Source organism: Trichinella spiralis (assembly GCF_000181795.1).
Source record: "Trichinella spiralis strain ISS 195 chromosome Unknown Scfld2, whole genome shotgun sequence".
NCBI lineage: Eukaryota > Metazoa > Nematoda > Enoplea > Trichinellida > Trichinellidae > Trichinella > Trichinella spiralis.
Genome location: NW_003526941.1, coordinates 7,987,354 through 8,011,035, shown reverse-complemented (window position 1 = coordinate 8,011,035; position 23,682 = coordinate 7,987,354). Strand labels below are relative to the sequence as shown.

Genomic DNA, 23,682 nt, shown 5'->3' with positions numbered 1-23,682 from the left:
TATTACAGTGTTTTAATAATATGCAGTACAGTATTTTAACGTTGCATTTTTCTCTTAAAAATTGTTACGCATACTTTAATTAATAAATGAATCATTTCTTTGATTTCAAAATATTTTCAATTTCTTTTTGTTCTTCTTGCTGTTCTTTCCAATCAAATGCGAGCTGTTTAACGGCATGTGGAATTGATTTCGCTTTAACACCAGCAAGTGTTGCTAAAACGTCCGAATCCATTTCATGTGCTAATGCACGATCAAAATTTGAAGTTAACGCTATTAAACCAGCTTTGGGCATTTTCCTAACAGGAAAAAGCAAAGCAATTACAAAACGTCCATCCGCATTCATATAGTTAAACAACGGGCAAGCATCGGGCTATAATAATGCAAATTATTTACAAATAAAAAAAATAAATGAAAAGAATATTATTATCATTATTATAAAAGCATACGTACTGTAGACATAATTTCAACACTCAAACAATTCTTTCGAAAAAAACTTTGTAATCTTCCATTTACTTGTGCAACATCTTCTGAATTTCCTGCACCAATCAAAACCAAATCTATTGAAAAAAAAACAAAATTATCATTAAAGCAATATTGAAGAAGTGTAAAAGTTGCAATTAATTGTAATCATTAAAATTTTCGCTGAACATCTTATTTAATGAATTCGTTAAAGTATAAAACCAAAATATTGATGAAATATTCATATAGAAATTTTATATAAGTAAATATTAGCATTAAAAAAATAAGATAAAATATGAATTACTAACCAGGTTTCGGCTCAATTAAACGAAGCATAGATACTGATTCCTCAGTAATTTCGTCTGGACTTGCTACCTGTGTAAGTATTATGTATGCGCCTGGATAAGAATAATATTTCTGCTTATCATACTCACTTTCCATGATAATGCAGCCTGTGGAAAAACAATCATCGGTCCAATTACTTGACTCTGGTTTGACAATCTAAAGCCATAATTGTTGTAAGCTGTTATGCATAGATATTTCTCATCCATCGTCGCTTGAACAGTAGTAACCGAAGTACGCATGCTTTTACCTTCTTCAGTAATGTAATACTGGCTAGCCAGTGATTCATTCCAAGCCTTTTTAGGAGTCCATCTTGAAAATAAAATAAAATAAATAATCACCTCTCATCAGTTTACATGAAATATAATAATGAAACAAACGTCCGTTGTTCTTACCGTGGTGGCTCAGTAGTTTTAGAATTGTTTTCTGCTGCATCATCATTTTTAGCAAATGTGCTCTTTCCACTGATTGCATTAGTTTGATTAAACAAGCAGCGATTTTTAAGTAAAGCTCGTCTAATAGCCAACATTTACGCCAAACTAGGAAATTATTGATATAATAATATGCACATATGAATAGTGAAAAATATTTTTGAAAAAGAAAAAAGAATCTTTCAAAAGAAATAATAAAAAATAAAACAAATTTGTGAAAAAAATCATTTAATTAAATGAATTAATAATCATAACAATTTCTTCCGTAAATCTTCCCCTTTAACTAATCATCACATTGCAGCCAAATTTGATGAAAGCTCATTGAAATGAAAGAAAGTGAATTGTTTTCTCCAAAAATAGCGCTAATCAATACATGCATACATTGTGTTTGCATGTTTGCATGTGCTGATTACGTTATAAAAGTGATAATTCGTTCAAGAATTTTCCAAAACCATACGAATATCGTTGAGACTTTGCTCCAATGATGTGCAAAATTGTTGCGCGTTCCGTTTGAGTCGGTAAGTGGTAACCAAAAATCCCAATTGTTCGTCAGTTATTGAATAACCAATTCCATAACCATCATGAACCACCGGACCAAAACCACCGAGAAGTATGACATCCGAGAAAAGGCTGGACGTGCTCAGAGTAAAGTGATTCGCTGTTCGATATGTATCGTCGATGAAAAGATCCGGAAGCCTATCTCCACGTCGTTCTGCTAGGACTTTCATCGCAAATAAATGTCGATCAAAACCTTTACCTAAGCATTAAACAAACAAATCAAATATTAAAAAATTGAATTCAAAATCCTTTAATTCTTACCCATCGCAGCCTGCTTTACCAATAATGAATGCTGCTTGGAACATGCTTCCAAAAGTAATCGGAGTTGGGCAAAATTTCGTTCAGATCCAAGCAACGCTTGGACAAATTCGTTTGAAGCCATAGTTGCCGGTCTTACAGCTTCCGTACGCCCATGCTTGAAGGCGGCCGTACTGCACGATTCGTAAGTTGGGACGAATTTCGAATGCAGCCGATAAAATGCAATCTGAATGGCGGTCTGCATAATCGCATCCGGACTCAAATTGTTCTCTTTCAAATATTTTCGATTCATCGCCTGATATTGCAACGTTCTCAACATTAACGAATCGCACCATTCACGATAATTTTCACCGGCAACTTTTATTGCCTCTTCAATTGGTTTGGTCAATTTAAATTCTACAGAAAAATTAAAATTCAAAAATAAAACAAACAACAAAACTCAACAAAAAAGCATACCCAGCTTTTCAACAAATTCGCTACAATCAATTGATGCATCAGTCGGTTGGCCTGGCTTGATCCAAGCGTTCAAACTAATATCACGATAAACATCTTCCATGAAACGTAACACGGCAACTCCGTCACCCCAGGAATGTTCAAAATTCACACCCGCCAAACCATCCGCATGTACAATAATTTGCATGGATTTGTCAAACCATCTAAATTAAATTAATTAATTAAAAATGAACAATAATCTTATGCCTTTTTCAATGGACTCAACAAAAAGCCCACCTGTTTATCCCATCCCCGTGGAGAAAGCTTTTACCAACAGTTTCAGGATCAACGGATTGCAGTTCATCCAAATTAAGCACAAAAAGACCACCGTCAATCGTCAACAAACTACGCTCATTACCATCAATCATCAACAACTGACTTCGCAATAATGACCACTGTTCACGACCAATCGTTGTCAACAGTCCAACAGGATTTTCTGCCACCGGCCGATTATCTTTTAAAATATATTCCAAACTAGCATGAATTTCCGCGGGCGAAATTAAACTACCTGAACAACAATTAACAATGAAAAAGAATTAAAATTTCCTTATAATAATCTTTACCATCTTTACGGAATACTGTAAGGCTGTAAAAATAGCCACGACGTAAAACAATAATACATTTCGATGAACGATTCGTATTCAATTGATCTTTAATCATGACAGGAATACGCGTTGTATTAAACAAAAACGAATACTGCGACATATCTAATGGAAAAGCTTTCATCAAGAAAGCAATCAACCAAGCTAATTTTCCGGGAAGTCTTCTAAAATATACAAATAAATAAACAAACAAACAAATACACAAACACGCTTGCAATAAAATATTATTCTTACGAGCAAATATTTCTGAAAAATGGAGTGTTGCTTTTGTTCGGATGCAAATGGTACACTTCTGGTTGGAGACAGTTGTAGTCCAATGAACGTTTGAAACGACATGCAGATATAACAATGTTGGTGGCAACCGAAAGCTGAATTTAACCATCAATTATAATTTTAAAAATAATTTCAGCCTGAACATATCGACACCTAAATAAATTTTATTGCATGTATAATTTAAATACATTATTTTAACATTTGACACTTTTATTCTTCCGTAAAAAAGAAAATATTCAACAATGACTTCGAAAATTCTTTTGGTATTTTAAACATTCAACAAACTAAAAAAAAGTCAATTATTATATCAGGCAATCAAATCACAATAGATTTAATCATGCAAAATACAATTCAACTGTTAATGATTCTCATTAATTTTGCATATGATAAATAATACTAGTTTGTCAATCGCATTAAGATTGTTAAAAACAGTAACATTTTGAAATGTGGAATTTTTTAAATAAACGGACTGCTTTACAAATTGTTCAACAGTTCGATTCGCGTCACGACAGAAATTTAAAAAACTACAGTACACAAATACCTGAATTTCTTAAATTATCGATCAAATATTGTAAAATTATTTACTTGATCATTATTAAAACTTTCATTGTACGGTTTCCAGACTAGAAATGGATTTTGGTTGATTGGCAAGGCAGCTCTGTATCGGAAATACATGTCAAACCAGGGTTCTGTAAAGTTGAATGTTAATAATAATATTTGAGAACGTAAAAAAAGAGAGAATAAAGAAAAAAAACCTGCTATGTAGCTTGTGTGCTTATTACGACGGTACCAAAGTATTAATTCGCGATTCAAACGTTCTCCGGAACTGTGACGGAAATCGTCGACTAGCTTTTTGGCAGCATCGAACTGTTCATCGTTCAAAAAAGGACGGATCCCATTTAAATAATTTTGGCAGGTATATTTTAATTTTGGTATTGGCAAACGTGGCAAACCGTCTTGAAAATGCATCGTGGGTATTTTGCTGCGCTCCAAAAACTGATATGCCAAATCATGCGGCTCTTGGTCACTGTAAATGTAAAAAATTCAACGCATTCAATTTACCAATTTGCATAATGATAAGATTACAAATTGCATTTACATTAATTATAAAAGAGAAAAAAGCAAACAATAAAGTGAGAAAATCTAAAGCGGACCGACCGATTATTATTAATTTTTTCACTGGAGCGCTGTGAAAACTCAAGACGATCACCGAGCTTCGCTTTCATCTTGGTCAGAAACTAGAAATAGATTGGCAGATAAACCTTGATTTTAAAAATGCATTAAATGGGCACTCTGAGGAACCAGTTTAAAAATATGTCGAGTAGAGTTGTATAAAGAAAATTGGCAAAGCCACACCTACAACATTATTCAGTAGCTCACGGTTGAATGACCCGTAAAATTTTTTCCATCTTTCCTGGTGAAAGGTCGAAAACTTCATTTTTATCAACTGGCACTGATATATATAACTTCAATATTTAAAAATAATTTTATAAATAAACAAAAAAGCCCCGTCGCCGTGGTTTTATATTGTTCATATCTGTTTTTTATAAACTGCTGTAATTGTTGCCAATTCAAAAAATAAAAGTGCATTTGATTTTGTTCTTGTTCTTTTCCTTTCGCTGAAATTTTTATTCAGTCGAACAAACAGACAAACATTTCGTTACTAAATTATTCACTTTTTCAATATTGATAAATAAGAATAAATAGAATACGAATAATAATTTTAGAAAACTATTACAACAAAAGTTTATTATCATTACGAGAAGAAAAATAAATTTACCTCACAAATCGGATTACATGTCGAGACAATTCAGTTCGATACAGCATTTTATTTGCATACGCTGTCAGCAACTTCGATATCATAATCGATATCCGCTTGCTTTGAACACACAGCAGCAACAGCAATTACCTATAATTATATTCAGCGTAATTTCAAAACACTGTCGCGTTGTTCTTACAGTAGAAAACAGGTACATATCATAAACTTACTTACTATTACTATTTCTCCTTTTCTGATTATCAATGATTTGTAAAAAAAATTTTTGCTAAGAATTTACAATATGCTAACAACAATTCATTTCAAAACATTAAATTCAACTGACTAACTAAGACATTAAATTTTCAAAACAAATTTAAAATATATATTTTTTAATTGTCAATATTTCAATGTTTTCTTCAATGTTGCATCATTAATCTGATAATCTCATTCGGCATAAAGCAACATAAACACAAAACATTACTTGTCATGGGCAATTCTTCGTCACCAAATGCAATGGAATGGAAGCATTTCTTGTTTGAAATTCAATAATGTGTTCGAATTAAAAGAAATGCAAGCAATTCAAGCACACAAATTTGTTTCTCAAAATACAACAGCTCTTACACTATGTAAACAATAATGTGCAGACAGTAAAATGAAAGTAAGATTAATAGCATTTTTTTAGAGTTTCACATATGACCAAATGAATTTCATCAACATCACATAACATCCATTAACAGAAACGTCGATATACAATGACCATCGATTAATGTTTTCTATTTGATAATAATGTTTGAAAAATCGATATATATTTTTTTAAGGATAAAAAAATTATAAAATAGTATTTTTAATTTTTCATTTTTTAAATACAAAATTCAAAAAATTTTATTTCTCAGATACAGTAATCCACAATGCAGGTCAGCGTACGTTTGTTTTTTATGAAAATATTTATTCGCCTTCTTGTCATTTTTGTATATTTGTCCAGATAACCTATTATTTTCAGTTTGCATTGTTTTTTCAGTTTAATAATTTTTTATCTGAAATTAAAAATTTTTTTATTTATCGATATTTCAACATTTAAAATAATTTTTTTAGAATGGAAGTACCAAAAACTGTGCCAAAAGATTTTCTACCACTGAGCTTATTTATTGTAGTAAAAACCCCAAAAGAGGATCGCATGCTATATATGTATCCACCTTTGGAAAATGAGAAAAAACCAAATCAAAGAAGTATTTCAATTATAATAATTTTTGTCATATGCACGTAAGTTTTTTTTTTGCAGATCAGGTGATGCATAGCCCTTACACTGTTGTCGAATCCGGAACCACGTGGCATCAACACAATTAGTAAATTTTTTATTTGCTAATCACTTTTAGTGGGTGTTTATTTGTTTTGTAGCAAAACTTCAATAAAAGATGGAAAGCTTTTTGGCTTTGATGATGAAATTTTGGCATTCCTTTTTACAGTGTTGCCAAAAATGTGTGATCAAAGGATGCATATTAAAATTAATGATGTTCGCTTCATTGGTTATCCTGTTCTTTTGAATTCTCTGAATGCAGAATGCGAAGATGAAGAATTGCCAAACATATTGCTTTATAATGTTATTTTTGCTATTCAAGTATGTTTTAATTCAAATATCATGGATGGAAAAAATTTTTAGATTGAAATTATTCATGCAATTTGATTATTTAATATTGCATTTATTTTTTTATTTATAGGCAACTGCCCCCAAAAACGTTGTTGACAGTTATGCTAATTTTGTTGAGAAAATATCGAAAGGCATCAAACAGGATGAATTGAAATCAAAGTATTTGTCTAATCAGATGGAAATTATTTTGCAATGTCAAGACGTTTCAAAATGGCAAAATCAATGTTCGTACATTTTCTATTTAAATTTTTTTTCATTAATTGATATTTGGTTGAAATTACAGATGTATTTGAGGTTACTGAAGAATACATTTGGCAAAAGTCAACTCTTGCGTTCACGTTGAGAAATATATTTGTCGAGTATTGCATATTGCTTTTTTATATTTATTATATTTTTGCATTTATTAATATTATTTGATTTAGCTTAACTAAATATGGTTGTACTAGTTTGCGTTTTAATGGCTGGTTAGATATTGGTTGCCAGCTGCTGGAATCGTCAACCGTTACTACTAAGAAACCAATGTTTTCATTACATGTAATATGAAAATTGTTTTAAATGTATTGTTTTGTATAAAATTTAATTTCAATTATAGACAACTTTATCTCAGGGTACAATACTGATAAAGTAAACAGCTGTTGTTCATTTACTAACAACTGCAATTGATTAAAGCATTTTTCAGGCCTTATCATACAATGATATTATTAGAAGGGTCACGCACAGTTATGGACAATATGTTTCCAAATGCAGCGGGTGCTATGCGCCACTTTTTACAAATTGTATCGCCATTGAAAAATTTGCAAGCAATAGGCCAAGAATTGCAAATGGACCTTTCTTTAGTAAATATGAATTTTTTAAAAATGCTTTCAATTTTTAAAACATTTATGTTAGATTTTTCGCTTTGCTGAACATCTTGTTTACTGGGGAAAAGCAATAATGGTATATCCAATTGCGCAAAACAACACTTACATTGTATCGAGAACTGCTGATTTGGCAAAGTAAGTTAGCATGCAGTAAATGAATATTTGACGGAAGCTGTACTGTCATTTGAAATGCTGTACTATGCCATGAACTGTGAAAATACTTAAAAAAAACTAATATATCTTCACGTTATCTGGCATACTGTACCTGCATTATTGAGTTAGGTATTACAGTATTCTGTTAATGTTTGAGATAGTATTTTAGTAATGATATTAATAGTTCTAATTATTAAACCTTGAACAAAGATTATATATTCAGTTATTATGGAAAATGTATTGATATTATACATAATGAAGAATTTTTAGTGAGCACATTCAAAAGCGCTTCGCCCTTCAATTTCGTGTTGAATTGGCAGTGATGTTGAGCAAATTTAACTCTCCTCTCATTATTCGAGATTATTTACTTCCAGAAGATGGATTCAAAAATGACGAAAAAGTAAAAAAAGTTGCAATTTTAGTATGGCTTTTAAAGCATCGTCTGATTGTTCAACTGCACACCTATGTATACTTAAACGTTGATTGGATACCTCAAGAAAATCTAGACGAAAGTGTTTTAAATGATTTATCTCAGGAAACTGTTTCATCATTGTTGAATTTCATTCCTCGTCATGCTATACTTTATATTATCAAAAACAATGAATGCAAAATTCGAATAGATACGTTTGCCAAGATTATTTCGTTTCTTGACGGCGAGCATCATCTTGAAGATATCATGTATTATAATGGATTGACACGTGTTGAATTAACTGAATTCATTTCTCATTATCAAGATTTTTTATTTACTTGCGTGCATGAAGAATTATATATGTCCTATTATTAGTTACATTTAGTAAATTTTTTGAAACGTGTACTTCATTGACTAGACTTGCGTGTATATTTGTGACTGACGACATATATATATATATTATTTGTTGGTTAATTTTTGTATTGTTTAAAGATATTTCTGATAGAAACTGAAAAGATGGAAGTTGAAATGTCGCGAGTCCACGCTATAGAAAAATTTATCAATGAAAGGCTGAAGCCAGACTTAAGGTAACTTTTTTTTGAAAAATTTTTTGAATTTTCTTACTTTCTTTTGTAGAGAACAACAAGAAAAGCACCAACGAATATTAGATGATATTTGCGAGTATCAGCTGTTGTTGCAATCCATTGCGGTTATAAAGTCTCTTCGACCTTTGAAGAAGCTGAAAATGAAAGTGAATCTGGGTTTAGGATTTTTCGCTCAAGCTGTGGTGTAATTAAAATACTTGAGTGCCATGACAGTTTTTTTTTCAATTTCATCTATAAACGTTTCAGAAATGATCCAAATCACATTTTCATTGATGTGGGCTGCGGCACGTTTGTGGAATTTACACTGGACGAGGCAGACGTAGTTATTAATGAAAGATTGCAATTGTTGAAAATGCTTTCCAAGAAGCAGTTGGCAGTTATTGGATCAATCAAAGCTCACATTTCTCTTTTAGTTTACGTACGTATCCATACATACAAATTATGTGTTTAATTATTGATGGAAAATCGTGTTTTAGGGTCTTGGCCGTGTTATGCAAATGGATGACTCCAGTAGCCAATCTGGGCATATTTTTTATTAGTGTTGCATGATATATGTTTTACATGTTTTTGTTTCTTAAAAAATGATTAATCATCATTGTTTCATATTTGTTGAGTACCAATCCGTATTTGACGGACTTTATTAATGTATCTCATCATGATATAATAATGTTTAAAGTAGAGGTAGCTGAATCTTTACATTTATTAAGATGGTCGAGTTGCTACTTGATCCTTCTATAAGAACTTGGGTCTTCGTACCGATCGTTCTGTTCACATTTTTGATTGGCGTTGTAAGACATTATTTGGCAATACTGATTCACACGAAAAAAGAAATTGGCTTGCAGCAAATTCAAGATAGGTAACAGGGAAAATAATATAATACAGTATATTGTTGTTGCTTTGACTTTAATTTTTTAAATTTTAGTCATGCATTAGTGCGAAGTCGGCTTTTGCGAGAAAATGGCCGTTATTTATCGAAACATTCATTTCTAATGAGAAAGCAGTTTTTTAACGATGAAGAAAATGGCTATTTCAAAGTGGCTCAACAACGACAAAGCCCAGTTGTCAATCCTATGAGTGGTATATTTTTGAATTAGTACAACTACACTTATATTTGTAGGCATTATTTTGTATTGTAGATTAGATTAAATTTTGTTCATTTTAATGAAATATAGGCAATTAGCCATGAAGAATTGTTTAGATCCGTCCGTAATGACTGACATGCTGAAAGGAAATTTGTTAAATGTTATTCCAATGCTTGTGATCGGTGGTTGGATTAATTGGACATTTTCTGGCTTTGTTACAAGTAGTTTTTGTTCAGTGACTTACATGAAACTTGATAATAATTATTATTATTAAAAAAATATTCTTTTAGCTAAAGTACCATTTCCATTGACACTTCGCTTCAAGCCAATGCTTCAACATGGTATAGCATTGGCATCGCTCGACGCATCTTGGGTCAGCTCTGCGTCGTGGTATTTTTTGAATGTATTCGGCTTGAGGAGTATGTACGCGTTGATTTTAGGAGAAGACAATGGTAAATTTTACAATTGATGATGAAATAATTTCACCTTTAAAATCTTATCTGTCTTTTGTATGTTATGGTATTTAATATTTTTAAGCTGCTGATCAAGCACGGTTAATGCAAGAGCAGGTTACTATGTCGGCAAATACTGTTCCTCATGATCCACGTCAGGCATTCAAAGCTGAATGGGAAGCATTGCAAATCTGTAGCCATAATTGGGTATTAAAAAATACCGACAAAGAATTGATAGAAATTTGATGATCGGATGTCATTCATATCTGCGACGACGACTGAATTACTGATTGCTTGAAATGATTGTTCTAAATATAATAACATATATAGTTTGTTTCTTCTGCAGAAAGTATAAAATGAAAAATTGAAATTGAAAGTAAATCAAATTCTTTACCATGACAACCAACCGTTGCTGTTGTGATGGTGATGATGATAAGCAGGCGAAGATTGATAATAAATAAAGCGCATCGCGCAACAGTTTTATTCCTGCATGCATGATGAGTACAGATACAGATCAGATGAGTAAAAGTGAGGGAAAAGTTTTAGAAAGTACGTTGGCATTGATAAAATCCAACGCGTTGCATTTAGCTGAAGAAATTGAAAAAGAAATTATCCAACGCAATCTCACTATCGCCAAAGTAAATATTGCCGTTATTTTAAAAAATTTACATAACAACAACATCAATTGTTTGTTTACCTTTTAGAAAAAGATAGTACGATTGAATGAAGAACAATGCATTGATTTTTACATGGATATGGCCCGTAGTGCATCATTTGATCAAGTCGTGCGACAGTTGAGCAGTGGTGAAGCGATTGCTATGGTGCTAGAAGGTCGACGGGCAATCGGTACATGGAAAAATATCATTCAGAAGCTTGATAATGCCCCTTTTGAAAAGTGTTCTTTTTTAATTTTATTGACTTTTACCAACCAACATTTCGTCTACATACCATCATACTTATAGTTATCATCAGTTGCATGTGGATAAAGAATGCTTGCATGCCAGTGATGATTATTTCAAAGCTCGTCGTGAGATTCAGTTCATCTTTCCAGAAGGTTGCGATCAATTTCATACTTATTTCTTGTTTGAAATTTCAATCATTCAGTTTTCTAGTTCAATTAGTTCCATGGAATGAAGAGGTACAACATTATTTACAAGAAGAAGTCATACCAACAATGTCAAGAGCTTTAGAAGAGTTGGCTCGAACCAATCCAATTGATCCCCTTGTAAATGTCATTTTTAATGCGAAACTTTTTTTTCATTTTTCATTCACAGAAATGGCTTGCAAGCTGGCTTTGGCGACACGATCCTCAGAGAGGCGAATCTACCATTGCTGACGATTATTAAGTAATCAATAAAATCAAAGCTTAATTAGAACAACAAAAGCAAATTTCCATAAATTTATATTTATTTTAAATTCACCCTTTTTTCCTACTTTGCTGTCTTTGTTTGACTATTGTTCAATTAAGATGATTTCAAAAGATCGGCCACTTGATCCGCCGGTATTAATGAATGTTCCATGCCTTTTTCAGTGATGGAACAGAGCCGAATACAACCGCCACTCGAACCATCACGAGAGATTGCAATTGCCAACGCTGCAGTAAAATTATTAATTCATTCAAATGAAATAAACAACACTTTTTAAAATCAACTTGATTTGATTTGGTGATGAAATTTCACTTTTGATTATTATATTAACCATTTACCCTTTCGTATAAAGTTGTTCGCTTCCTCTTCAGTCATGTTTGGCTTAAAGTTCGTGTCCAAATAGCCAATCGCATAAACGCTTCCCGACCCACCGGCAGTCCAGCATTGCTTCATAATCATTCCACTGATTGGAATGGAATAAATCTTGACAATAATCACTTTTTGAATATAAATGCACATTTTCAATGTAAAATTATTTGTACCTGACCACCATTAACAGAATCCCATCCGCAGACAATAATACCAGCAGTGATATCGTTGCGGTAACGATAGCATATGCTGCGAAATATCTCGGCAGCAATAGAAACAGGTATGCTGCATTTGTGTTCCATTCTGTGAAAAATTACAAACCAAAGAGCCAAAAACATTGCTAAAAGATACTGAATAATTTAAGATTCAAAACTAACTCGTAAACGCTGATTTGATATTTTGCAATATCTGCGACGGCTTGCGTATCTGCAGAAGAACCGGAACGCATGCAACAAATGTATTCTGATACAGGACTGATTTTATTGCTCACCCGCGATACTACCAGTGATCTGATATAAATTAGAACAATCAAATTCAAACAGAGATGCTGATTACTAAACACCTCACCCACTAGAAGTACGAGTATCTGCTGCTATAATAACACCATGCTCAAATTCACAAGCAACTAAAGTAGTCTAAAATGAAAATTAAAAGCATAAGTAGAAAACAAATTCATTCGAAAATAATAAACAAAACATACACCGTCTGATATTTTTTCGTGTGGATTATAAACGGGAAACCCCGACGCAGCTAGTAATTTTGCATCGGTCATTGTTGTTTCTAACTGGACTTCAACTTTGCAAATCTAAAAATAACACAGTAAAACATAATAAAGGAATTTAACATTCAGAGAAAGTACAACAGATTCAACATACAGCAAACTACTTAAGCAGATGTTAAACTGAATTTAATAATATAAAAAATGTTTTACTCTAATCAATTGAGAGTCAAATGCGCAAGAAACCTCAACTTATAAATGCATAACCATGCCTAAACACATAAATACAGTAAATTTGTAATCAAGTTTATTTTTCTATTGTACAGTATGAAATTGAATGTCGCTGTTTGATTAAAGTAATGACAATGGGTATATAAAACTATAAAAAGTGTATAAATAAGATCAGGCATTTAAATTCGTCATTTTTCTTGCAAACACAACAAACTTTAACATCAAAAGGAATTTCCCATTTCTCATATTCAAAATTTTATACTTCTTATAGCACTTTCATAATAAACGCAGGAATACTGTAATTCTTATTGCATTGTATTCTTTCAGAACAAGTGTATCGTACAAAGTGTAAGTCTTCAAGTTTGCAAAACTGCTTTAAAATTCAAACAATCTTCTCTTGTTTTGATTTGATCATAAATTTTTTAGCGAAGACTATCAACTGCGGCTCACTGTTGTAAACAGAACCGAATAAAAGAGCAAACAGTAAGCCACCGATAACAATGTGAGCGGCTGTGTTAAAAAAGCCATCGCAGCAAAAAATCATCTGAAAATAATGAATTTCTAATAAATTTTTCTAAAGGAAAACATAAATAACTTCATTATATACCGATGAAATGGATGTCGCAAACAAGCTAATAAACATCACGCTTAGTATGTGAAAGCTAGGAATAATATTCCACAAAGCGCATGAAAGCGATGAATCTTTTCCTCGATAAAATCGAGCTATAAACCAGCAACTAGAAAAGAAAAATAATGTCATTAATATTCATATTAAGGTTAGCGATTGCTGAAATTACCTGTAAGCAACGCGGAAAATCATATTTATACAGTTTGCCATAATGAAGCCTATACTACCAAACAACTGGCAAAGTATAACTGCAGAAAGAAGAAAAACCAAGCAAAAATAAAATAACCAGAGTTTGTGTCTAAGATAAAAAAACTATTCACTTTTTAGATATAATTAAAAACAAAAAATTGCCTACCTATCCACTTCTATCAGTCGCATTATAGAAAACATGAAACATTCAGTTATGCCATTCAGAGCAATCAGAAGCACGTAAAAAGAATACATTCTGAGAAGTGAAGGCCCAGATGCAATAATCAAAGAACGCCCTCCATACAGTTTTAGTAAAGGATATGAATAAGCTTGTCCAAATACAAGGGAAGTTAAGCCAATCATGCTAACCAATTTTAGCAAATTGCTAAAAGTATCGTGAACTACAGCAAATTCATCCTAAAGAAATTTAATGAATAAAAAAATTAATAATTATTATTAACGAATAATGCCTTCGGTTGGGCTTTTATCGGCACTCCACGAATCAAATGTTGGCTAAAATAGATGTACGCATTCTCTTCCAGAGGAGCAAGTACAACGCGAGCAACTAGTGAGCCCAGATTGCTCACCACATCAAATACACCTTCAAACCATATATAAATTGATCATTATAATAAATAAATATAATGAAAAGGATTACCTTGATCCCTGAAGTTCAGCAAATTGAAGAACGTCATTACATATCTTTCACCTCAAAGATGATACTGATTATAAATTGTATTAAATGTTTCATTCAAAATTACCTTCAGTTAAAAGCTGTTTTATCATTCCATGTTTCCAAAATCCATAAACAAGAGTCAAGGTCTCACTATCAAACCCTAAAATTAAAACTGTCGAATTTTGTACAAGTCACATAAAGATTACCTTTCGAAAACTGAGGAAAAACCGAAACTGTATTCTGCTCGTGTAGATCATTTATCTGCCTGCCTTTGGCTTTGAAAAATCCATTTAAAAAATATAAATAATAAAGGACTGCATACGCAGAAGAAGATACAACCTGAAATTCAGCACATGCTGAAAGCATGTTCAATTATAACAATGATTCAATGCTTACCATTCCAAAAGCAAACGCAAGCAAAGATAAATTTGGAAAAAAATATACCAGAAACAAAGAAAAAAATTGTTTTATAATCATTTGAACGGCTTCAAAAATCATCTAAAACAATATTATGTAATTTTCCAATTTTACATAAAATAAAAACAAATAAACTGAAATTATACCTGAATTGTAAATACAGTAAAAGCTTCAGCTCAAAGAAACTTCAACTAAAATTCGAAATTCTAGTTGAACTAATAACATGCGCACATTTTTATTTTAAATTTAGTAATCTGGATTAAAGTTCTTTTTACTGTTAACTGTCTGTTGTTGTTTTAATTTCCGTGATAGAATACTCATTTTCAGCATTAAACAAATCATGCATTCTTATATAATTATTTCATTTATATTCTTAAAGAGCAAACCTTAACATGAAACTGCTTCAAATTTTGGGCAATAATACACAATGGTTCAGCAAATGTCTCAATCACGGTCGATAAAGCGTATATGCATGCTGAAATGCCATAGTATTTTGTGGATGTATCTTCGCTTGGATCAGGGAGTAGAAACACCCAAATAAACGTAAAAAGCAATGAAAGACAAAAACTCACTGCTGGACTAAATAAAGAAAAAAAGATATACTACAAAAAATAAAACAATGCACTTCGCTTACCACAACCACATGACATTTATAGTTTGTATTCTCAAAGAGTTTTCTTCTCTTTGAAGACAAGAACGACGAAATGGTTCCCGAGAAAAGTAATAAACTGTACCATACAAAAGCATAAGGCTAAAAATATCCATTTAATTAGTTAACAGTTGCAACGCTTAAAATCAGCAATTTCACCGAACGTTCACAACGCCAAGTACAGAAATGGGAATCAAATGCAACAATATTGCATTTACAAGAAATGTCAAAGATCTAAATGCAATCTGGAAGGAAATAAAACAGTTAGATTCAAAATTACATGAATTTAGCAAATATATCCAAAAAGAATAAATACTGCACCTGTAAGAGCACATTATAACTTGTAGTCTTCAAAAATATTCCAACGTCATTTTGGCTCGATTCCGTTGTAGCCATTGCAAAATTATTATGAAAAACAATCTAAAACAAAAAATAATCACAATTTACCAAAGCCGTAATAAGTTTTATTGAAACTGATGTAATACTTTGTTAAATGGAATATAAATTCAATGCTTAAGCAGAATTAAGAATTAAAATAAAACATTTAATTTATATAAAATTTATAAATATAAATATAAATATATAATTTTTCAAATATTAAGCTGCAAAAGAAAAAAAGTTGACAGAATATTACGGTAAAAACAAGGAGATAACAATTGAACTTGCAGTTTTTACAGTATAAAGTTCATTTCTGCTGTGAAGAATTGGAGCTTTGCACAGCTGCACCGTTTGTCCTTTTGTTCTGTTTCACATAATATCGAGTAATATTTTTAAGATATTATAAAGTTATCTGCAAGATGATCTTCTAACGTATTAAAAATTGTATGTTTTTTATTTGTTTGTGAATTTTATGTTTTTTGTTCGACTTTTCAAAATGCAACAGTTTTGAAATTGTTCATAAAGTATTATTATTATTATTAGCGTAATTAGTTGAAAATCTTCATTGCTAGTATAATATACTTTGGATGAATTTACTGAAACACTTTGTTCTTCATTTTATTTGCAGTTGTAAAAAGCATATAGGTGTTACTGTAGTGATAATTTTTTGTATTCAATGTATTAATATTTCTTGTTAGTTAATTTATATGAATTAGAATGGCTATTTTTAATGTTAAAGATTTTTATTTTTCTACATTTCTGCTTTTAATGTTTTTTTTCTAGTTTAAAAGTATCAATGGAAAATAATTTGTGTTATTTGTATTTTTAGTTTTGGCTTAGTGATTTCTATCAGTGTTTCAGAGTTCAGCTGCGCCATTTTCCTGCGTGTCATGTCTGTACCTCCGGGGGAAAAGAGTAAAGCACAGTTGCGGGCTGAGCGCCGAGCTATTCAGGTTTTGCAGTTTGTTAGTTTAGCTTTTGATTAATTGATAAATGTATTTAGGAAGCTCAGCGAGCTGCTAAAGCGGAGCGCAAAGTTGGAGGTGAAAGCAGTTTGAATGCAGTAGCTCAGATTGACAAGCATAACTCTGATCTTGTTCAAAAAGATAATTTTACCTCAAAAAGTAAAGCGGATGCCATTTCACAGAAGAATGCAAATAAAATGTATGACGGGATTGAACCGCATATCAGTTTCAAAAATCTTGGAGCTGATTATTTGAAGCAGTGTCCTTCAGATGTTGAAACACAAACTTTAACCGTATTGGAAGCTTTAAAACAGGTTGAACTTTTTGTTTTTTTGCATAGTGATTATTTTTCATTGAATTATTGTTGTTTTATTTAGATGATTGAAGATTACAGTGTTTCTCCTGGAAAAAGTTGTCGTAGAGAAATAGATACTTTAATCGACTGTTGTTTTCAGTGAGTATTAATTTTTTTTGTTTTGTTTTCTGTATGTATTAATTGCAATTTAGGTTAACAGCATAAGCAAATTGTAAAATATTAAATTTTATAGATACATTGCTGGCGAGACGCCATTTCCACCAAATATTTCAACATTATCAAAGCAGCTAAAATATCAAATTTCTGCTTTAGAAGATGCAAACGAAGAAGAAGTAAATTGTCATAATATTCTCTTTATTCAATTTTGTTTTACTTTTATGAATTAAAGGTGAAAAGATCACTTCTTGATCTTTTGGAAGAATTTCAAGAGCAAAATTTAACACTGGCAACTACAGCTATTACAATGACTGTAGCAGATGTCGTTAAAAAGATGAAAGAACAGCCTGTAATTCTGACGTATTCTTAGTGAGTATTTGAAATTTATATTGATATCATTATCATGATGACGATTTATGTAAATATTTGAAAATTGTAGTTCATCAACTATTGGAAAATGCTTTTGTAAAATGAAATCAATGGGCATCGATTTTGAAGCAGTTGTTATCGATGATGGACCGCAGGGCGACGGTAATATTGGTGGTTCTTCTTCTGCTTGATAACATCAGCATTTGTTGATTTAGGTTTCAAGCTTGTCCAACAGATCGTACCATGTGACATTCCTACGCAGTATGCATTGCTGAACGGCATTCGTCATGTACTACGGCATGTAAATTTAATTATCCTTGGTGCATTTGGTATTTTGGCCAATGGCAATGTGTTGGCATCAGTTGGATGTTGTCAGGTGGCGCAAATAGCTCAGACTAAAAATATTCCAGTTTTGGTACTTTGTCAGACTTATAAATTTTGCGAGAAAGTGATGACAACTTCGAATGAAGCTTGTTGGTCCGGATGTGAGGTTTTACCTGCTGAATTTGTAACTGGTGTTGTCAGTGAAATCCGTATGCTACCATGCACAGCTGTGCCAGCAGTTTTACGCGTCAAACAGCCAGCTTAGACAGCAGCTGCATAATTTGCCATGTTATTTGTACTAACTGCATGTAGTCTTATATATATATATGCATGTATATATATTTGTAAGTCGATTAAACATATCATGTTAACGATTCAGAATTGCAGGTAAAATTGTTTTACTAATGAAATACACCGGCGAAATATTCAGAAAGAAAAAAAAACAAACAACATGCACAACATTGTAATGCATCGAACAAAATGGTAAAAAATGGAATTTTTTTTGATTGCCAATGCTTTGCGTCTTATTAACAGGAGTGAATGTTTGAATAACAAGTCACAGTTTTCAAATTTTGGCTGTTTTGAATAGCGATCGTTTGGCTCTGATTTCTGCAACAGAGACACGACGGATGAAGAAATTATAATATGCAAATAAGGGAATAAAATTTTCCAAATTTATTAATACCTGTAATGGCACCGAGGATACGTCGCCTGCCGGCAGGATTGACGCCGATGTGTCTCAGTTCAGCTTCGCCCATTTCCGGCATGTCACTCAAATCAATTTTCAACACTTGGAATGTGTCGATGTACTTTTCAAGGCGCAACTTTTGCAACAACGAACGCAAGTTGTCAATGCGCCTCAATCGATTGCCATAGATGGGAGTGGCCGGAAGCGAACGAAATTCATGCACATCTACAGAAATTGCAACTTTTTTCATCAATGAAGCAAAAGGCTAATTTGAAGAAAAAACATAATAAACCTGGAGATGCAGGCGAGGCCGGCAATTTAGTATTCAAGCATGCCGTCGACCGACTGAACCCAGCACCGCACCACACAGCCGTTGGACGACGGCTTTTTCCACTTAGGCGAGCTTCGATGGCTCGTTCGGCGCAGAGTTTCCATTTTCCATAGTCGGATGTTGGCAAGTTGCGCAGACGAAGTGATCGTCTGATTTGGAACCAGCGAAGCTTGTTCCTTGCCCGACGAGAAGTTTTACAACAAAGCGTGGGAAAAATTGAAGGCGAAACAGCCGGCATTTCACCAGAATCCAATTTTGTCTCGTCATACCAATTGCCAACTTGCCATTGCTCTTGATCATAATACAATGCTAAAAAAACCCAACGCAAAATAATGCTACAAGTTCGTTTGTTTTTCATATCAAACTCACGATCATCGGTGAATACAGTTTGAGCACAGTTGATGCAAGCTAAACGATGACAAGGCAAGCCAGTTGTTGGATAACAAAGATACATCGACGGTGACCAAAAGCCAAATGACTGTGCTTCTGTGTAAAATGGACATGACGACAGTAGACGATTTTTGATTATATCATATTCATCGCAGACTGGTTCTTCATTATCATTATCAATACCGTTGGAAACCAGCACCGCTCGCACTTGATACATTTCATTAACTTGACATTCTCTACCGGTTACTGTAACTAGTCGCTCTTCACTATCACTATTGTATTTAACATCAATGCAAACAGCCAAATCACGTTTTAAACGTTGCAAATCGGACTCATTGGTGTTATTATTACTATCTCGACGCCATTCAAACGTTAGTGACAATGGTTGAAATGCCTAAACAAAAACTGCAAAAGAAACGAACGACCACAATCGATCATCTCACTAGTAAACACTTTCGAGCCAGCAACACTTGCTCTATGGAACCTTGGATAAAAAACAGAGCAGCGTTGCTTCCGCGTTTTGGATAAAAAATAGTAGCACCCGTCCAATCACTAATCCATTGAACATTTCGTTCGTCATCTCCCAGAACACTGCGTTGAGCTGGTTTCAAAATATGCAATGATGTGAAGCACAGTAAACCCTGCAGAAAATTCATTTATAAACAATAATTTTTCATTTTACAATAAATAACTAGATTTCATTTTCCCACCAATTTGCTTAAACAAGTGAATTACTCTTACTTGAACAGATAAAAGACGTTTCAACAGTGTTATAACCAGCAGAACACTTTCAACTTGATGGCAAGATGCGCGAACAATTAAAAATGGCAATTGGCTAGCCGTATCATTTCGAACATGAAAAAGCATCCCTTGTGAAACTGCATCGTACAAAGATGGCTCTTGAAAAAGTTCGAAAAGTCGACTGCTGTCGTACTCTTTTGGCAACTGAATTGAGATCACTAGTGGAGATAAATCCTGGAAGGGGGAAAAATAATTCAAATTTGTAAACGGGCAACATTGGAAGGAAATTTTACCCGAATTGCACGCCGTGCTTTTTCGATCATTGCAAATGGACCCGTAATAGAAACCTGAAATTTAAAAAATGCTTAGCAAGCGTATATTTAATTGAGGAATTCATGAAATGAAATTTTTTTACAATATTGCTTTTCTCTACTTGAGAGAAGCGATTCAAATCAGGAAAGTGAATATAACAGCCGGTTTGCTTCATCACATTCTGAGTGTTGGCTCCGTGTCGGCCAATGATGTGACTGTGATCTGTATAAGAAACGTCGAATTTCAACACAACCCGATTAGCCTAAAATTTTATAGCTTCATTCATTGCAGTTCATTGAAAAAAAATAATATAATAAATTACCCAATATTTTTCGTTGCGATCAATGAAAGTGTCAATGAGTGATTTGCGCTGACCATTGTTGGCTGATTCTGAATCAGTCATCGGTTTTGTTTGTGTGTTGTTATTTGCTTCTAAAAGGACAAAAAAACAAAGTAAAATCATCGTTTAAAAATTTGGACATTTAAATTGTTTACCGTTTACAGATCGATTTGTTTTAGTTAAACTTGAAGACATACCGGTGTCGTTTGTGCGGCGCTCACGATAAAGTAAAACTTTTCAACTAACATTCAATGCACTACTCGAACATAATTGTGCTCATTCTTATTATGCAAATTAAACGTAATAGACAAAATATGCCGCCGTTAGCGGTCTTTAAAGCATCAGGGTCGGCGCAGTTTTCGCTTGTTCAATATCATGAACAATTTACATCATTTTGGTTGATTAATTTTTCCCCATTCATTCAATACACTGTACGGATACATTAACTAAACTCTTTTCTCATCTATGCACTCATTTACAAGCGAATACATTGCAAATTACTAAAGAATAAATGTGAAAACTATAAATACATCATCACATGCCTTTTTTAACGACTGTACCTATTGACTGATCGTTGTACTTTGAGATTGAAATGCATTTTAAATATTTACATTATATAAATCGAAAAATTTCAATTTTATTGCTTTGTATTCCATTTATTATTAATTTAACGTTTCCGCTGCCTGCTGCTTCATCGAATGTCTGACAACATCACTTTATGATTTAAATAGTTTCAGTATATATTGATAGAAAATTCGCCTTTACATATTTAAATTTGTAAAATTAAGTTTTCTTTTATAATACAAATATACTGCAGTTCCATTATTTCGAAATAAAAGGTTTTTTTCTAATTTCAGGTTAGTATAAACTTGACCATCGTCAAATGCTTACGGTAAATGATTGGGTCATTCTGTACGTTTATTTTGTAAAGCTGCGTTGTCAATAATGGCAGAGTATTTGGCTTCGATATTTGGAACTGAAAAGGATAAGTAAGATAATAATATCCAGAAAGTTATGCATATATTGAAACGTTCTATTTTAGGGTTAACTGTTCGTTTTACTTTAAAATAGGGGCTTGCCGTCATGGTGATAAGTGTTCGCGTATTCATAACAGGCCAACATTTAGTCAAGTAAGAGTTGATACATTTATTTTTTGTAATTGCAACTTGTGATTATGTTTAGACTATCCTTTTGCAAAATCTTTATCAAAATCCGAAAATGGACATTCATCGCGCAGAAGCTGCATTATGTAAGTTCCATAATAAAATTAACTTGCGGTAAGGGCAGAATAATTTCTCACTGAAAATTTGAGGGCGACCTATATATATATATATATATATATATACATATATAACTTATGGAGTATTTTACATTTAATGTTTAATATGTCTCGAATGATATTTTTTATGAAAATGTATTGAAATAATAGTTTTAAATTGTTTAAACTTCAGCATTTATCGTTTTTTCCACAATATGTTCATAATTGCAAGTGCTTGTAGGATATAAGTTTGCTGCCAATTTGGACGCGATGTAATTGGACGTCCATCAACAGTTTGTTTTTGGAAAGGTCTCGACATCCATGAACTTTTCTTTTAGGTTTTTTAGGAATTTTATTTTTCAGGGAGCTTTAGGTGAACTGTGGTGGGTTATGGGTGAAAAAGTTGAACAATATTTAGAAATTTAGATTGCTACAGCTTCTGAGCAAAAAACTTAACCGTGTGATTTTTTAAGGTTGCTCTTCATTGAAATAGCTCTTCACGAAATTTACTGCTTTTTCAAAATTTCAATTTAGTTGTCTCTTTTTTGTAATGTCAATTTTGAAAAAATTTAGTAGGAGTGACGGATTCTCACGAACAGCAGCATTTTGATGAATTTTTTGAAGAAATTTTTGATGAAGTTGAAGATAAGGTAAGTATAATTTGTTTAGCGTTTTCAGTCAATTTTTAAAATTTTGTTTTGTAGTATGGCGAAATAGAAGAGATGAACGTATGTGATAACATAGGAGAGCACATGATTGGAAATGTTTATATAAAAGTAAGTAGTTTGTTTGTTTGTTTGAGAACGTTTCATTGATTTATTTTGAACAATAGTTTAAACGCGAAGAAGATGCTGAAAGAGCAGTGAAAGATTTAAACACTCGTTGGTTTGGTGGAATGCCCATTTATGCGGAACTTTCACCAGTAACTGATTTTCGAGAAGCATGCTGTCGTCAGTACGAAATGGGGTGAATATATAATTATACTTTGAATTCATTTTGATTGTTTAAAGGGATTTAGTAATTATAAACTGGTAATCTGCTTATTAATTTTTTGCAGTGATTGTGGCAAGGGAGGATTTTGCAATTTTATGCATTTGAAACCAATTAGTCGCGAGTTGCGCCGTCGTCTTTATGGTCGCCGAAAAAGAGCAGGGTCAGCTTTTTAGTTATATATTATTATTATTCAGAAATGGTTATATTTGTTACTATGATTTCAGATTTTCATCATTTGATCGCTTTCCGGAAAGACGCCGCTCTCGAAGTCGTGGCCGTGAACGAGATCGTCGCTCAAGATATTGAATTTAATGAAATATTTTAAATGATGGAAAACAATCAAAATATGATATCGTAAAAGTTTATTTAAATGCGTTCTTTCTGGTTTATTGGTTAACATTAGGTAACAGATGTAACATTGAAGTTTACATTTTTGCTGAATGTTAATGAAATAAATGATTATGTTGTGCATTTGTATTAAGCTCTTAAATATGTAT

At 32.5% G+C, this 23,682-nt stretch overlaps 9 protein-coding genes across 9 annotated transcripts; 4 read left to right on the top strand and 5 right to left on the bottom strand.

Annotated features, from left to right (window-relative positions):
- Positions 1–91: 91 nt before the first annotated feature.
- On the bottom strand, positions 92–1,330 carry Tsp_06821 (conserved hypothetical protein). The gene is made up of 5 exons (XM_003380617.1): positions 1,197–1,330; positions 890–1,113; positions 768–857; positions 514–557; positions 92–370 (listed from the first exon to the last, which is right to left on the bottom strand). The coding sequence occupies exons 1-5, from the start codon at positions 1,328–1,330 to the stop codon at positions 92–94; spliced, it is 771 nt and encodes a 256-aa protein (XP_003380665.1).
- Positions 1,331–1,666: 336 nt separating this feature from the next.
- Positions 1,667–6,350, bottom strand: Tsp_06820 (chOline/Carnitine o-acyltransferase family protein). Its single transcript, XM_003380616.1, has 13 exons — positions 6,333–6,350; positions 5,256–5,324; positions 4,807–4,881; positions 4,574–4,653; positions 4,171–4,442; positions 4,001–4,104; positions 3,813–3,956; positions 3,377–3,510; positions 3,104–3,306; positions 2,778–3,048; positions 2,505–2,704; positions 2,052–2,444; positions 1,667–1,989 (listed from the first exon to the last, which is right to left on the bottom strand). Exons 1-13 carry the CDS (start codon positions 6,348–6,350, stop codon positions 1,667–1,669), a joined length of 2,286 nt encoding a protein of 761 aa, XP_003380664.1.
- A 1,402-nt stretch (positions 6,351–7,752) lies between these two features.
- Positions 7,753–8,616, top strand: Tsp_06819 (conserved hypothetical protein). The gene is made up of 2 exons (XM_003380615.1): positions 7,753–7,814; positions 8,103–8,616. Exons 1-2 carry the CDS (start codon positions 7,753–7,755, stop codon positions 8,614–8,616), a joined length of 576 nt encoding a protein of 191 aa, XP_003380663.1.
- Positions 8,617–8,769: 153 nt separating this feature from the next.
- On the top strand, positions 8,770–10,626 carry Tsp_06818 (protein pob). Its single transcript, XM_003380614.1, has 8 exons — positions 8,770–8,828; positions 8,878–9,030; positions 9,093–9,264; positions 9,554–9,702; positions 9,769–9,923; positions 10,045–10,149; positions 10,219–10,380; positions 10,466–10,626. Exons 1-8 carry the CDS (start codon positions 8,770–8,772, stop codon positions 10,624–10,626), a joined length of 1,116 nt encoding a protein of 371 aa, XP_003380662.1.
- Positions 10,627–10,877: 251 nt separating this feature from the next.
- Positions 10,878–11,726, top strand: Tsp_06817 (nucleoside diphosphate kinase protein). The gene is made up of 4 exons (XM_003380613.1): positions 10,878–11,018; positions 11,085–11,226; positions 11,493–11,605; positions 11,655–11,726. The coding sequence occupies exons 1-4, from the start codon at positions 10,878–10,880 to the stop codon at positions 11,724–11,726; spliced, it is 468 nt and encodes a 155-aa protein (XP_003380661.1).
- A 117-nt stretch (positions 11,727–11,843) lies between these two features.
- Tsp_06816 (proteasome subunit beta type-6) lies at positions 11,844–15,296 on the bottom strand. Its single transcript, XM_003380612.1, has 15 exons — positions 15,251–15,296; positions 14,765–14,833; positions 14,644–14,718; positions 14,344–14,483; positions 14,136–14,299; positions 13,863–13,991; positions 13,673–13,802; positions 13,454–13,609; positions 12,961–13,017; positions 12,817–12,921; positions 12,684–12,751; positions 12,494–12,625; positions 12,290–12,419; positions 12,086–12,230; positions 11,844–11,974 (listed from the first exon to the last, which is right to left on the bottom strand). The coding sequence occupies exons 1-15, from the start codon at positions 15,294–15,296 to the stop codon at positions 11,844–11,846; spliced, it is 1,677 nt and encodes a 558-aa protein (XP_003380660.1).
- A 17-nt stretch (positions 15,297–15,313) lies between these two features.
- On the bottom strand, positions 15,314–16,020 carry Tsp_06815 (putative protein RFT1-like protein). Its single transcript, XM_003380611.1, has 4 exons — positions 15,905–16,020; positions 15,619–15,726; positions 15,362–15,554; positions 15,314–15,322 (listed from the first exon to the last, which is right to left on the bottom strand). Exons 1-4 carry the CDS (start codon positions 16,018–16,020, stop codon positions 15,314–15,316), a joined length of 426 nt encoding a protein of 141 aa, XP_003380659.1.
- Positions 16,021–18,119: 2,099 nt separating this feature from the next.
- On the bottom strand, positions 18,120–21,129 carry Tsp_06814 (protein bicaudal C). The gene is made up of 10 exons (XM_003380610.1): positions 21,090–21,129; positions 20,917–21,026; positions 20,698–20,856; positions 20,576–20,629; positions 20,283–20,516; positions 19,985–20,182; positions 19,113–19,935; positions 18,818–19,045; positions 18,268–18,392; positions 18,120–18,203 (listed from the first exon to the last, which is right to left on the bottom strand). The coding sequence occupies exons 1-10, from the start codon at positions 21,127–21,129 to the stop codon at positions 18,120–18,122; spliced, it is 2,055 nt and encodes a 684-aa protein (XP_003380658.1).
- A 750-nt stretch (positions 21,130–21,879) lies between these two features.
- On the top strand, positions 21,880–23,491 carry Tsp_06813 (conserved hypothetical protein). Its single transcript, XM_003380609.1, has 10 exons — positions 21,880–21,923; positions 21,977–22,064; positions 22,117–22,183; positions 22,442–22,485; positions 22,556–22,586; positions 22,766–22,842; positions 22,897–22,968; positions 23,025–23,158; positions 23,250–23,345; positions 23,380–23,491. The coding sequence occupies exons 1-10, from the start codon at positions 21,880–21,882 to the stop codon at positions 23,489–23,491; spliced, it is 765 nt and encodes a 254-aa protein (XP_003380657.1).
- Positions 23,492–23,682: the final 191 nt, after the last annotated feature.

Coding starts and splice junctions, on each gene's coding strand:
- Tsp_06821 (XM_003380617.1), bottom strand. CDS start 1,330: ATGTTGGCTATTAGACGAGCTTTACTTAAAAATCGCTGCTTGTTTAAT. Junction 558..767: donor TTTAATTGAGCCGAAACCTG/GTTAGTAATTCA, acceptor TTTTTTCAATAG/ATTTGGTTTTGATTGGTGCA. Junction 371..513: donor ATTCAGAAGATGTTGCACAA/GTAAATGGAAGA, acceptor GCATTATTATAG/CCCGATGCTTGCCCGTTGTT.
- Tsp_06820 (XM_003380616.1), bottom strand. Junction 4,654..4,806: donor AGATGGAAAAAATTTTACGG/GTCATTCAACCG, acceptor ATCTATTTCTAG/TTTCTGACCAAGATGAAAGC. Junction 3,049..3,103: donor TACAGTATTCCGTAAAGATG/GTAAAGATTATT, acceptor ATTGTTGTTCAG/GTAGTTTAATTTCGCCCGCG.
- Tsp_06819 (XM_003380615.1), top strand. CDS start 7,753: ATGGTATATCCAATTGCGCAAAACAACACTTACATTGTATCGAGAACT. Junction 7,815..8,102: donor AGAACTGCTGATTTGGCAAA/GTAAGTTAGCAT, acceptor AAGAATTTTTAG/TGAGCACATTCAAAAGCGCT.
- Tsp_06818 (XM_003380614.1), top strand. CDS start 8,770: ATGTCGCGAGTCCACGCTATAGAAAAATTTATCAATGAAAGGCTGAAG. Junction 9,703..9,768: donor TTGCAGCAAATTCAAGATAG/GTAACAGGGAAA, acceptor TTTAAATTTTAG/TCATGCATTAGTGCGAAGTC. Junction 10,150..10,218: donor ATTTTCTGGCTTTGTTACAA/GTAGTTTTTGTT, acceptor ATATTCTTTTAG/CTAAAGTACCATTTCCATTG.
- Tsp_06817 (XM_003380613.1), top strand. CDS start 10,878: ATGAGTACAGATACAGATCAGATGAGTAAAAGTGAGGGAAAAGTTTTA. Junction 11,227..11,492: donor AGAAGGTCGACGGGCAATCG/GTACATGGAAAA, acceptor TCAGTTTTCTAG/TTCAATTAGTTCCATGGAAT. Junction 11,606..11,654: donor CCAATCCAATTGATCCCCTT/GTAAATGTCATT, acceptor TTTCATTCACAG/AAATGGCTTGCAAGCTGGCT.
- Tsp_06816 (XM_003380612.1), bottom strand. CDS start 15,296: ATGAGTATTCTATCACGGAAATTAAAACAACAACAGACAGTTAACA. Junction 13,018..13,453: donor AATCAAAACAAGAGAAGATT/GTTTGAATTTTA, acceptor TATTAAATTCAG/TTTAACATCTGCTTAAGTAG. Junction 12,420..12,493: donor TATCAAATCAGCGTTTACGA/GTTAGTTTTGAA, acceptor AATTTTTCACAG/AATGGAACACAAATGCAGCA.
- Tsp_06815 (XM_003380611.1), bottom strand. CDS start 16,020: ATGGCTACAACGGAATCGAGCCAAAATGACGTTGGAATATTTTTGAAG. Junction 15,727..15,904: donor GATATATTTGCTAAATTCAT/GTAATTTTGAAT, acceptor GGATATTTTTAG/CCTTATGCTTTTGTATGGTA. Junction 15,555..15,618: donor ATACAAACTATAAATGTCAT/GTGGTTGTGGTA, acceptor TTCTTTATTTAG/TCCAGCAGTGAGTTTTTGTC.
- Tsp_06814 (XM_003380610.1), bottom strand. CDS start 21,129: ATGTCTTCAAGTTTAACTAAAACAAATCGATCTGTAAACG. Junction 20,857..20,916: donor ATCGCAACGAAAAATATTGG/GTAATTTATTAT, acceptor ATAAAATTTTAG/GCTAATCGGGTTGTGTTGAA. Junction 20,183..20,282: donor AACGTCTTTTATCTGTTCAA/GTAAGAGTAATT, acceptor AATTTTCTGCAG/GGTTTACTGTGCTTCACATC.
- Tsp_06813 (XM_003380609.1), top strand. CDS start 21,880: ATGGCAGAGTATTTGGCTTCGATATTTGGAACTGAAAAGGATAA. Junction 21,924..21,976: donor TTTGGAACTGAAAAGGATAA/GTAAGATAATAA, acceptor GTTCTATTTTAG/GGTTAACTGTTCGTTTTACT. Junction 22,184..22,441: donor TCGCGCAGAAGCTGCATTAT/GTAAGTTCCATA, acceptor GTAGGATATAAG/TTTGCTGCCAATTTGGACGC.